Source organism: Apis laboriosa, unplaced genomic scaffold, assembly GCF_014066325.1.
Source record: "Apis laboriosa isolate Shangri-la unplaced genomic scaffold, ASM1406632v1 scaffold11_cov152, whole genome shotgun sequence".
NCBI classification, from domain to species: domain Eukaryota; kingdom Metazoa; phylum Arthropoda; class Insecta; order Hymenoptera; family Apidae; genus Apis; species Apis laboriosa.
Genome location: NW_025221020.1, coordinates 3,894,237 through 3,906,884, shown reverse-complemented (window position 1 = coordinate 3,906,884; position 12,648 = coordinate 3,894,237). Strand labels below are relative to the sequence as shown.

Genomic DNA, 12,648 nt, shown 5'->3' with positions numbered 1-12,648 from the left:
ATGTTCTTCCTCCGATTTTAGGGAGGTAGGAGAAGTAGGTGAAGTTGAGGCGATATATCGTTTAGGAATTGAAGAAGAAAGAGGAAAACGAGGCTGCCAGGATGATGAGGACGTAGGGATTACCATTTATTCGTTCGTTCCAACATTTGTTTCGTTGCAACCCGTTATAACCTGCCCCCCCTCCCGTAAAGCTGTAGAGACGAGTGACGATGTAGCGTCGAACGATATTCGCGACGGTGGGACCGCGAGCTACGTGTTCCCTGCGTGCAGAGACGACGAGGATGTCGGAGGCACGTGGCCGGGATTGGTGAGAGAAGCGAACGATAACCGAGGAATCGAGGTTTTCTGTGAAAACAGAAGCGGGTCCAAGTTCGAAGCGTTCGAGCTTGGTGAAAGGAGGAGGAGGGGGGGCGACAGGTTAAAGGGACAGGAAGGAGGGGGGTGGTCCGCAAGGGCCACGGCCATGGGGGAGGCAGCATGTTCTCCGAGCTGTGCAGGGAGACTTTGCGGAAGGCAGCTGTGTGCTACAGTTCTGGTCGTGCAGGAAGTCCATCACCATCGCCACCAACGTCTCCGCCGCCATCTCCCGCCAAAGAAGCAAAGACTACTGCCAACGTTGACCTGGCAAATGTCCGTGATGCCTGCCACGAAGCCAGAGATCCAGGGACCAGCGGAAGGAGAGCGCCGCATCAGCACCAACCGACGTCGTCAGGAACCTGCGTTACGGAATTCCGCGACTTCACCGCCGGAAGGAGATCGCCCACCGCCGCCTCCACCGACTCCAGGGAGTACGTTTACGCCGCGGAAACGCTTCCCTCTCTGGTATACGATCGCGCGCCGCGATCCCTTTTTCTCATCTCGGCTCCGTTCCTTTTTTTTTTTTTCTTCGCCGCGTTTCTTCTCTTGCTCGTTCGCCACGAATATATATATTTCTACCTACCGCCATTTCCACGCCCGTTGCGATCGCTTTACGATCGTTCAGATATTATACAGGAGATATACCTCGCCCGTTGTATCGAATTCGCGACGATCCAACTCGCGATGATCCGACTCTGCTGTAAATAAAATTGTTGCGTATCGTCGAGATCGGGTCAGAAGAAGCCTCTGAGGGGAATCGTAGCCGGAAATTCGATCGTTCGCGAGGCTCGCGATTTCCGCGCGCGGCTAATTTAACTTCCTTAATCTCGGGATTGAGAGAGAGAGAGAGAGAGAGAGAGAGGGAGAGAGGGAGGGAAAAAGTCGGTTTAACGATCGAATTGGCCGTTTCACGAATGGAAGCGCGTAAACGTATTCCCGTCACGGAATCCTCAGGAAGCGTTCAACGGTGGCCGCCGACTTCGGGAAAAGATTGGGCTGGGCCGAGGCGAGGGACGGGAAGCGAGGCTCGTTTCCGGCAGACACGAGGGACGGACGATCGGTGTCCCCCGAAAAGGGACGACAGTGCGAAGACAACAGGGGGTCGAGCGGAGGATACGAGTATGGCCGACCGGACTCGAGACTCGGTAGACAGTCCCCTGGGTCCCCAGGATCGTCGCCCGAACCAGAGGACAACTCCTCAACTTCTGGCGACGAAGGTATTGTTCTTGTCGCTCTCGTCTTTCCTTACTCGCGCCATATTTATTTTTGCAAAATGAGAAAATAGAAAACTGGCGAGCGGAAATATTTTTTTTTTCTTTTTTTTATTAAAGCGTTTATAAAAAGTGGCTCGAACCGGAGGATCATTCCTCAACTTCTGTTAAACGTGCCAAACGTACGATATTTATTTTTTGCAAAAAAGAAAAAAGAAAATAGAAAATTATCGAGCGGAAATATTTTCTTTTGCGAATTTTGAAATTATTCGCAACGATGCGTAAATAGAAAATGATGATCGAGATAATGCGTTTATAAAATTTAAGTGGCCCGAACCAGAGGACGATTCCTCGATTTCTGAAGATATGGCATGTGCAACACGCGTACATTTATTTTGTTGGGAAAAAAAAAAAAAAAAAAGAAAAGAAAAAAAAGAAAAAATAGAAAGTTATCGAGTGGAAATATTCTTATTGCGAATTTGAAATTAATCGCGGTAAATAAGAAATGGTCGAGGTAATAATACGTTTAACAAAATTTAAGTGACATAATTGGTGGGAGCGTTATTAGGTTTAAACGGAGACACAAGTAGTTATGTGGGACAACTTGTTCGTCGTATTCGTCGTCGATACACTTTAATTAACGGGGGAAATCAAGTTTACCGGGCCACTGGCGGTCGTGATAGTTCCATCCTGGCAAATTAACGGCGCAAGGACATGCAAATCGAGTTTTCGAATTTATTTCGGAACAAATTCTTGTTTTTATAGGCATTCGTTCAAAACACATTCGCACATAGATAAATATTAGCTGTTCGTTAAAAATTGGGGGATTTTGTAAAATAGATAAATAAATAAATAAGAACATAGGGGACAGGTGTTTATCTTACTCGTATTGGTCGTTTCGCAGAACGTGCATTCCAAAAATTTGGAACCATCGTGTGCGAGCTTAGCATTCGTGAAGTTTTCCTCAACTTTTTGAAACAGCGAAGAAACGCGAACAATTTGTGACTTTTTACTCCATTAACGTGATTTTCGCCCCATGGGACCAGTTCCCGACGAGGGATGCAACGAAACTTTTATACACTTGCAAACAAATACTTGTTTCGAATACAATGTACTTCAATGTACAAGTACGAAATTCTATTTTCAAATTCTTCTCAAATGTCTCGAGAAACAATTTGTAATTTTTTTTCTTCTTCTCCTTTTAATATCTATACCGTTGAAGAAAAATAATTAGTTAAAAATTTCGAATAAAGTTACTTTAAATAATTACTTATTAAAATGCTTAAATAACATTTATTCGTATATAGTTGATCCGTTTTTCGGTATAATTTTGACCGTTTGACGTTGGAATTATTTCCGATTATGTCACAATAAATTATTGAAGTAACTTTACTCGTAATTTCAACTAATAAATTTTATTTGTCCATCGTTGGTTACATTCTCTCATCTAATCGACAGGAGCTAAATAAATTCACTGTTCGAATAAATTTTACCAATTTCGTAATTTTCTATTATCGCCAATTCATTATTAATGAACTAATCGAATCAAACGGCGTTAATCTAACGAATCTAACGAATCTGAAAAGCCAGATCACGGACGGTTAACCCGTTGTCGACTCGACTTTCCTCTGATGTCTCTCTTTCTATTCGTAGAAATTCGTTTGCAAAAGAAGAGCGCGACACGGCGACGAGTGGAAGCCGGAACTTCCTTTCCCGCGACGCCTTCTTTGTCAGACTTTCAACGATTTTCCTCCCTTTTATCGAGCTTCCCGTCGACGATCCCTCCCTCTCCGCGAAAATTTGTCCCGTAACGGAAAGCAAAGGCGGGGAATTTTGTTCGACAAAAATAGCCAAGATTCTCCGAGACGTTTGAAACCGCTTCGAGCTATCAGCTATCGATCCATTATGGAAACTCTTTTGAACTTTTTTCACGTTTCTCCGCCAGATTTTTATCGGCAAACGCGTTTAACGATCACTCGTGAATTAACGTTTTTAAAACAACTTTCCTTCCAAATTTTCCTTTTAATTATATCTCGAGGACTTTCTTTTTTTTTTTTTTTTAACTTTTATCTTTTTAAAGTTTAGAAATTTTTCATCGAAACTTGCTACTCTCCTCGACACTACTACTCTTTATATAGTTATTAAAAGCGCAGAGAAAAGTTTTCACGTTTCAATCACGAATGATATAATACCTTGAACCTCGCCTTCAACTTTTCCCATATCTAACTGAAACAATCTCCCTCCACTATCGATACGCGAGCGCAACTAATCAACTCCTCGACTGTCTCCACCTTTCCATCCAACGAACGTTGTCCCGTTTCCCGAAACAAATCACTTTCGATATGACGTTCAGTATTCGATCAGCCCGGATAGAAACGGAATTGGAGATTCGGCGTTTCGTCGCCCGGAACAGTCGAAAGAGTGAAATATTCACATTGTTCGCATATGCTTCTTGTTCGCCCCAATTTTTCGAACATTGGCCAGTTACGGTAGCCGCCCAACAAACGCAATCCAAAATTCTTTTCGATTCGAGTCGAGATCGTTGGCTCCCGGTCTTGAATCCCCGACACGAACGAATATCTCTCGAATACGAGAGATAAAGCCTTCCTGAAACGAATTTCTGCAAAATATTCTTCGCTTCGACAAACAATTTTTTATCAACGCGTCCAGTACGTATTCCCGTATCGATTTTGGCTCGTAATCTCGGCGGAGGATTATGCGGAAATGAGCGATACCCGCGTGGTGAGGGAAATCAATAATATCGTGGACGATGATGCGGCAAAGGTACGGCGATAACGCTCTGTAATTGCTGGGTATCGCGCCGTGCAAATTATTAGATTTTACATTCGAATATTTACATTCGAGTTCGAAACGTTTATTTATTATTTGCTTAAATATTCGACGAAATTAAAATTGACACGTCCAAACGAGATAGGTATATATATATATACGTTATATCCTCGAAGGATTAAAATTATAATTATAACCAAGCATCTAAAGTTTTATTGTTGAGAGAATTTTATTATTTACAAATCTTTAGAATCTTTTTTAAAATTATTGTTTAGAAATCTTCTCGTTTAATATTCTCCGAGATCCTTCTCCTCAAAATCATCAGGAACGAGACAACCTTTCGAAAAATTTTTCGAAAGATTCGGAGAGATAGATCTCCTTACCGATCCTTTCTTTTCCCCTGCTGACTTCGATATGCATAATCTGCCAAGGATTAGCGAGGAGAGACACGAGAGATAAACGGCGTGAGTCGAGATTCGTCGTGGTTGGACAAAGCCGTTTCGGGGCGACCGATGCCGGCCCTTGATCGGCGATATAATTGTTTCGAAAGCGAGCAGCGGAGTAAGCGAACGTGGAGGCTCGTGAATATTCTCTCGTGGAAACGCGATGCGCCTCGGATGCGCGTCGTTGCATCCTCGAATATTACACCGCACGGTGTACACACGGTGGAAAGTGGTAGAGGGAGGGGGAAACGGAAGGGAGGTAGGAAATGGGCGAAAGAGGGAAGTTATAGAAGCGGCGTTGAATTATGGCCGTTGCCGAGTACGGTCGGTAATGCGGTCTCGCAATGCGGTACACCCGTTTCCTACGATTTGCTTCGTTTAACGAACCGTCGTTTCATCGATCCAAGATTCATCATAATCCGAGAGTCGAGTAGGATAAAAGTAGGTAATGGTTCCCGGCTGATGCCAAACATACGTCGAAAGCCTCTTCAGAGATCTTGTTCGTGCGATCGCCTCCTGGGCTTTGCACCCGAGGATTCTTTCTTTCGAATGCGAATCCGCAAATTACGCGACCGTTCAATGTTTATGGATATACGATGACTATGTTAAATAATTGTTTTTTTTTTCTTACGTATTTAAGATACGTATTTTCCTTCGTTTCGAAAAAATTTTTTTACAAATAATCGAATTACTTATCGTTCGTACAATAAAATAAGCAGATTCAACGATTAATCGGCTATCGATCGCTGTGGAGGTTGGCGGAATCGATGAGGATCGATAAATTAAAATTCATATTTTCCTTCATTTTGGAACGGACAATTTCCTTCGATTCCTCCTCCTCTAATTCCATCCAGTTGTCCAAGTTTCGTAGGGACGTTAGAAGGATATCTGTGGGTATCAGGAACAGAGATGGAAAGTTTCCGCGCTTTCACACAGTTGGCGCGAGAATTCCATCCAAGTTTGACTCGGAAGGGATCGTGATGAATTACCTGGCCGAGGCACGTGGAAAAGATGTTTCCTACGGAAACGTGTGTTCGCGCGTCATCTTCCACCCCGTGCATTGTTTGCTTACGCTCTTTCTATAGAAGCTGATCGCGCGAGAAAGAAAATGAGAGAAAAGTGGGACACGCGATGAACGCAGAAGATCGTTGTTCTCGCTCGTTTGCACGAGGATTGCCCGTCCTATCCTCTATCTTGGGTTTCCCTCGTTTTCCATTAGGTTCGTGGAAAATCACGACGCGTTTTATCCTCCGCGTACACGTCGATATCCACACCGTCGCCGATACCCGTTTTTAATTGCATCCTTTATTAATCCTGTATTAATTGCTCGAATCACGCGCGACGATCGAGCCGATAATCTTCGCGATAAGGTAAAAAGCGTTCGTCTTTCGCCTTACTCTCCTCCCTCTTTTTCCGTTGGCACGGAATTATCGAACCGGTTGGCAATGCGAGTAACACTCGAGAGGCCTAGACGTATCGCTCGTATCGATGATCGCAGAGACAGATGTCGGAAAGGGGTCTCTCGAGAGGAGAGGAGACTCTCGAGAGTGATTTGGAAGATGGAGGTTTGCCCCGATAGGGAGCAATAAGTTGGCATAACCGGTATGGACGATAGGAATCCGCTGACTTTGGTCTGGCTTCTTCTTCTTCTTCTTCTTCTTCTTCGAGGCGAGGCGAGGCGAGTCCTTACCGTGCACTTGAAGAGGGAAGCCTTTTTCTTTCTTTCTTTCTTTCTTTCTGCCAGCCGCGAAAGTGCCGAAGCTACCTCGCGGCTTGCCAACTTGAAACACTCGAGACCCCTCTTCACAGCTTTGCTTTCGTATACGCGATTTGTCTCTCCTCGACCGTGCTCCTTTCCTTCTCTCCTTGGCAATTGCGCCGATTTTCGGTAGGGAACTGCTCGGGGAAAATGCTTGCCCACGTGGGATAAACGCCCACGCGTGTGTGGAGAGATTTTCTTCGCCCGGCGGCTTATCTGTCCCCGCGATAAATTTAAAGTCCCCGCAGCTTTTATAAATGATCGGTGGCCAACTGTAATTTACATAAGAAACGATATCGCAGAGCTGTGCGGTTCTGCTTCCATAAAAGGTTTTTCGATACATGTCTGGCAATATGATACATTGTTATACGGTACGGAATTCGATTATTTTTTTTTTTTTTTTTTTTTTACATACATATTTTGATAGAAAAACGATTGGAATTTAGCATTAACGTATTGTTTATTGTTATTCAATAAAGGATCTCGAATCATTTTTTTAATCCTTGTCTCTTACGTTTTCTGTTCCAGGTGAGTATCGCGCTGAACGGATACGAAGATTCACTTTAATCCCGATAAACGGTGAGCCAAGAAACACGATCGTTTATGGTGTGTAACGTAGATGGTAAACAGCGAGGAAAAAATTACTTGCGTTTCTCGTCGAGGCCACTTTCCCGCGCCAAAATTAAAATACTCCGCCCGCCCCTTTTACGGTATCCAATTCTCTCGGTCAACCTCTTCCTTCTTCGAGGTATTCTTCGAAAACGCGGCCTCGTCTGCGCGGACTATGTTCGCTCTCTCCGGCATTTTTAACGAAAATGGAGCCCATTGTTCGCGCCGATGATCGTCGTCCCCCTGGACGAATGGCGTCGTCGTTCTGGTAATTGGAGCAGACCCGGCCACGGGAGTACCAATTAAACTTATATCTCGCGATGTCTTTATTGTCGCCGCTTGAATGCGGTCGCGTGCCTCAATTCCTGGCTAAATGAGTTTCCCCCTCATTGATTCGCGGTAACGATATCGCGGTGAAAAGTTCCCACCTCTCTTCCTGACTTCCGCTCTCCCTCTCTCTGCCTCTCCCTCTTTGTCGCTTGCTCCTTCGTTTTCCGCCAAACGAAAGAATCTTTGTATTCTTTGATCGGCTCGGAACGAAAAAAAAATAAGGAAGAAGGAAATTAATTTGAAATCGATTTTCGATGGAAACGAAGCATTGAATTTTCCCGCGGAATTTAATAATTTATCGGATTTTCCTTTCGTATGTGTTCGATCGTGGTGAAAGTGTCACACTTTCGCCCCCTTAAGTTAAACGAACCGCGTGTCGCGCCAATTTCGTCAACTCCAAGATTTTCCCCTTCCAATTTTTCCCCCGTTACGTAGCCCTTATATAACCACCACTCGACGCGCGATAAATAACATTTCTTAATCGGTGTTTCGTAAACACTTCTCTCGGAGAGATTCTCGCCTCGGAATAATAGAATTATTCTCGAACTGCCTCGAATGTTAATTAACTATATATAGGGGATTCCAATTAACGATCCGCGCGTCGTAAACCGTGGTCGCAAACGCGTGCACGATTAATCGACGATCTATCTTTAACTTTCGTTATAGAAGAAATATTACGGACGGCGATACGTGGATAGCTTTTTCTTTCTTTCTTTTTTTTTTTTATCGAGTTATCTCTCGATAGAATAGGTTTTTATCAGGAAGGAAATTGCAATTCTGCGAGATCATCTACATCGTCTTTCGAACATTTTGCATACGCATAGTATTTTATACGCGGCAATTTGCGATATCGGATATCGAAGGATCGAAGGATTGCAACCTATTCGCTCGACGATCAACTTCATTTATACCTTCTTTCTTTCCTTATTTTTTTTTTTTTTCTTTCTTTCCTTTCAATCAACTTGGAGAGATCTTTCGCACAATTCCCGATTCCAAACGACACGTCTTTCCCTCGATTTTCCACACAGCGCGGAATCTGCATCTGGTGGAAATTATCGAGTAATCGAATTCACCCGCTTTCCGCGCTGAATCCCGATAATTATTAATTGCAAATGGATTTGACGAACGAAACACACGGGCACAGATGGTACAGACGAGGAAGAGGAATCGTGCGGGGCTTCTTCTCTGTCCGCCCTTGCCGATCGATCCCTCGCCCCGATGAAGGATGCATTTCGTTAATAGTTTCCTTCCCTTCGATGGCATTTGTGTAGCTGTTCAACCTTAACCTCTTCGACCATCACCTTGCAATTCTTTTCGAGCCTATCTTTCCTACTTCTCGTCCTACTATCGATCGCTTTTCTTCCTTTCTCCTCTTTTCCCCCTTTTTCGTACACGTTTCACCTGCTTGTGAAAACGATTATCGAGCAAGGTTCATCTTTTCGTCGAGATATCTCCTATCCTCTCATTCTTTATCATTTTCCTCGTCATACGTTTCATTGTTCCAATATTCTTCACGGGAGGTGGACACGTCTCTCGACTTAATTGTGGAACAACTTGTTTCAGCGAATTTATCAACAATAGCCCCTCTGTAGAAACTTGGAAAAACCCCATTGTTTTCCCTTTATCAAATAGTCTATCCTTTTCTTTTTATTTTCTATTTATTTCGTTAAACTCCCCAATTTTTAAAGGAATGCAAATATCGTCACTCTTCAGTTATTATTTCCATTGGATTTGACCCCATAGAAAATAACGACATGGATCTCTACGTTAAATATTTCACAATTTTTCGATCATCTCTATTCTTCCAAATCCTTCGCTCTATTCGCTCGTTATTTCCAGTAAAAGAGAATCCATCGCTCGAGATTTCATCACAGGCGTGATGTTTTAATTAAATTCTCTCTCGAGATACACGAAGATGCGTGTTTCTTAACACGTGGCCAAACCACGTTGCTCGCGAAACCTCTCGTCGTCCCCCGTTGCAAGTCCTGACGAGAGTGGTCCTTGGCCCGGCTGAAAACGCTCGAAAACGAAGGAAGCCAGACATCAAAGATATACCATACACCACGCGAGTTGTTGACCGACAGACTGCGCAAGAAGAGGGTCTAAATTGAGCGAGGCGAATGGTTTGCGTGACGAAGAATGCGGTCTGGCGAAAAGGCGAATGGGGGAAATATTTGGAATCTTGTCCCGAGAGCATCGTCTCCAAAAAAAAAAAAAAAAAAAAAAAAAGAAGGTGTGAAGCTCCGTTCGACATCAAAGATCGCGGACAAGTTTCGATCCGACTGTTTAATTTTCTTAAGAAGAACTTGTTCCAAATTCCGAGAAAATTCTTTATCGAGTTATTTCCTGTTTTCGTTTCCACGCTCTTCCTCGAATAGAAGTGCACACAGGTTTGTAGTTTTATTATAATCACCGGCCTTAACGGCAACGCTGTTTCCAAGTGACTTACGACTTCGTCCCTTCCGCAAAATTAGTTGTAAACTGTCACAGCGTTTTATTCGTATCGTTGGACTGACAGGTGAACGCTCGGTCGCGTGAGAGGGACTGCTAATAAATTTCCAACGACACGCCATTATGGAATGCATAACATGCGCCCGGGAAGAGAGGCCTGCACGGCGATTAATGTTCATTTTCAATGGGGTGGGGAGGGGATTTGAGCTTGACGATTGGACAACGGTTCGCTCGCTGTTTATGGCGAATCGCGTAAACGAGATCGTAAATTTTTGCAGAGAGAGAGAGAGAGAGAGCTTCTCCACAGGGATAACGAAATAATCGTAACGAGGAATTAACGCGAATGGATAATACGCCGTGGTAAATTCTCGAGAACCGCCGAGAGGAGAAGATGGCTCACTCAGAGAAGCATAAATGTGTTTCGCATAATAATTACCATCATCTTTTTTTTCCTCTCCAGGGTTATCAATCATTTACGTAATACAACAGATGCGGTAAACGGGACGGGCATGCGTGTATTAGCTGTATGAGAAGAATATAGACGCCGAGCAGTTGATGCATAACTCTTTTATTAACGCTCGAAATCATTCAATAATAATAATAATAATAATAATAGTAATAATAATAAATAAATTCATCTTTCACATTTTTCATTGCCATCGAAGAATGCGCGAGGTCCACGTCTACTTGGAAACCGTATGCTTGTGTGTCTCTTCGATTCTTTCGTCGAAGTCGCTTCACGGACGAAAATTTCTTGGAGACTTTGATCTCGTGGCCAGGAATCGTCGTCATCGTCGACGATGAGATACGACCGTATCCCCGGATGAACAGGACAGAAACAGACTCCGCTTAATTTCTTCCCCAGACTCGGCATTATTTTTATCAAGAAAAGTTCGCGAGCCAACCTCCTCCCGCAAAAAAAAGATATACCACGTTGAGAAAAAAAGAAAGAAAGAAAGAAAGAAAGAAGAGGTCTTATCAACCGTTCCTCGGTCTCCTCTGCAATTATGTACTTGGCCGGGACGCGATAGAGAACACGTTCCTCGAGCCTTTATCTCCTCCTGTCCTCGAAATAATACCACGGAAACAATACCATTTTTCAATGTACCGATTTCTCCGTTACTGGAAAGAAACACCGATGTTCGCGATCGCTTCGTTGAATTTGGATAATTTCCAAGTCGAGAGGAAAAGTGGTTTGACGAAATTTTGAAGAAGATAATCAACGTGTAATAATTTTTTAAAAAGGGAAAAGGGAAAATTGTAGGTAATCGACGTGGCCTGGAACGAGCGAGTCGAAGAATTCTCCAGTCCTCGAGTTTGCGATTTCGCTCTCCGTTCTTCATTAGTTTGCAAAATGCTGTTCGTTTTGATATTCGAATTTGAATTTTCGCGCGAGTTAATTTAATTAATTGCAGATTGCAATCTATTTCTAGAACCTCTCTCTCTTTTCTTTCCCCATATAAATCTAGGATAAAAGCAAGATATATTATCGTCAACTTTGATATTTGCACCTTCGAGGTTTCATTTCGAGGGATCATACGTGTCCATACGTTGGAGCGTTCGTGATCTTCGAGTTCCGATCGACGAGGTGACGCGTTTACGGTATTTTGGGAATGGAAGAAGGCAATAACACTCGGGGGACTATGTTCGAAGCATTCGCATATTGCACCAGGAAAACATTGGCCTGGTGTACGTGGGACTTGTAATGAAATTCTATTGCGTAGTAACTCTGACCGCAGTCTCGGTATCCTTTGCTCCCTCTTTCTGCTTAACATGCGTGAACACACGTGCACGCAACATGCACGTGTACACCCTGTTTACAAGATACACGAGCGTGTCGCCTGGTAACATGGCTTAACTCGATGCGTTGTTCGTCCTTGGATCAAAAGGAGATTGACCTTTATGGCGTCGTATAAACAAACGAATTTTCACATTAATCTTTTTGATCGTAGCAAGAAATGATACGTTCTCAAATATTTTAACAATTTCTATAATTTCTTGTGCCGATTAATTCCCATTGAATCGTTTGTTGTGCGCAGAATCGTGTGTATCCGATTTTTAACTCTTCCATCGTTACTTTTTTTCTAATCCGTTCACTTCTCGTCTCGCATCTTCTTTCATTTATCATTTATCTCACTTCCCACAACGGAAAGTGAAAGAAATTGCTCCGCGCAATCGTTCTCGAGCAAAAAGAAATTGTCGAATTTCTCTGTAAGATAGCTTTGAAAATATAACAGTATTCCGAAAGTTGGAGCGATCGATCACGATCCTCTCCACGGAATCGTCATCATAAACCTATCCGGCCGTGTTCTCGTAACATTTTATAGGTTCGTGGCAGCGATCATGCCGACGGAAGCAATCGGTGGTTGTACGACGATCGGCGAGAGCTCGATTATTAGTATCGACACTACTTCTCCCCCGTTCGTAAACGATTGATGGAACGGAACGATAGCGTGCAAAAAGGGTATTGTGCCGGGGAGATATTGCGATCCAATCATACGTAAAATCAGCCGCGATACTTCACCGATACTTTTCCATCTCCAATAGTATCCGCGGCTTACCTCCCTTTTCCGTATCGACAAAGCCCAAAGCGATATATTCGATCCTACCGTGATCTCGAAAAAAAAAAAAAAAATTGGCGCCATTGATCGCTCTCGTCCTCGGATTTTTATCGGGGCAAGCGATGCGCTTTCAGTGA

The 12,648-nt window shown here is 43.5% G+C and overlaps 1 protein-coding gene across 26 annotated transcripts in view; it reads left to right on the top strand.

Moving 5' to 3' along the window:
- Window positions 1-12,648, top strand: part of LOC122718364 (MAP7 domain-containing protein 1-like) — a 144,831-nt gene that overhangs the window by 98,712 nt on the left and 33,471 nt on the right. For 7 of the 26 annotated variants that reach the window (XM_043943362.1, XM_043943343.1, XM_043943353.1 and 4 more), the window contains exons 1-2: window positions 463-788; window positions 1,312-1,574. The exons of 15 other annotated variants lie outside the window; for them this stretch is intronic. In XM_043943362.1, the coding sequence (XP_043799297.1) occupies window positions 478-788; window positions 1,312-1,574 (574 nt within the window). In that variant the 5' untranslated portion in view covers window positions 463-477. Of the gene's footprint in view, window positions 1-462; window positions 789-1,311; window positions 1,575-7,088; window positions 7,140-12,648 lie in introns of those variants that run through there. 4 more of the 26 variants (XM_043943412.1, XM_043943388.1, XM_043943436.1 and 1 more) reach the window with 1 other exon arrangement.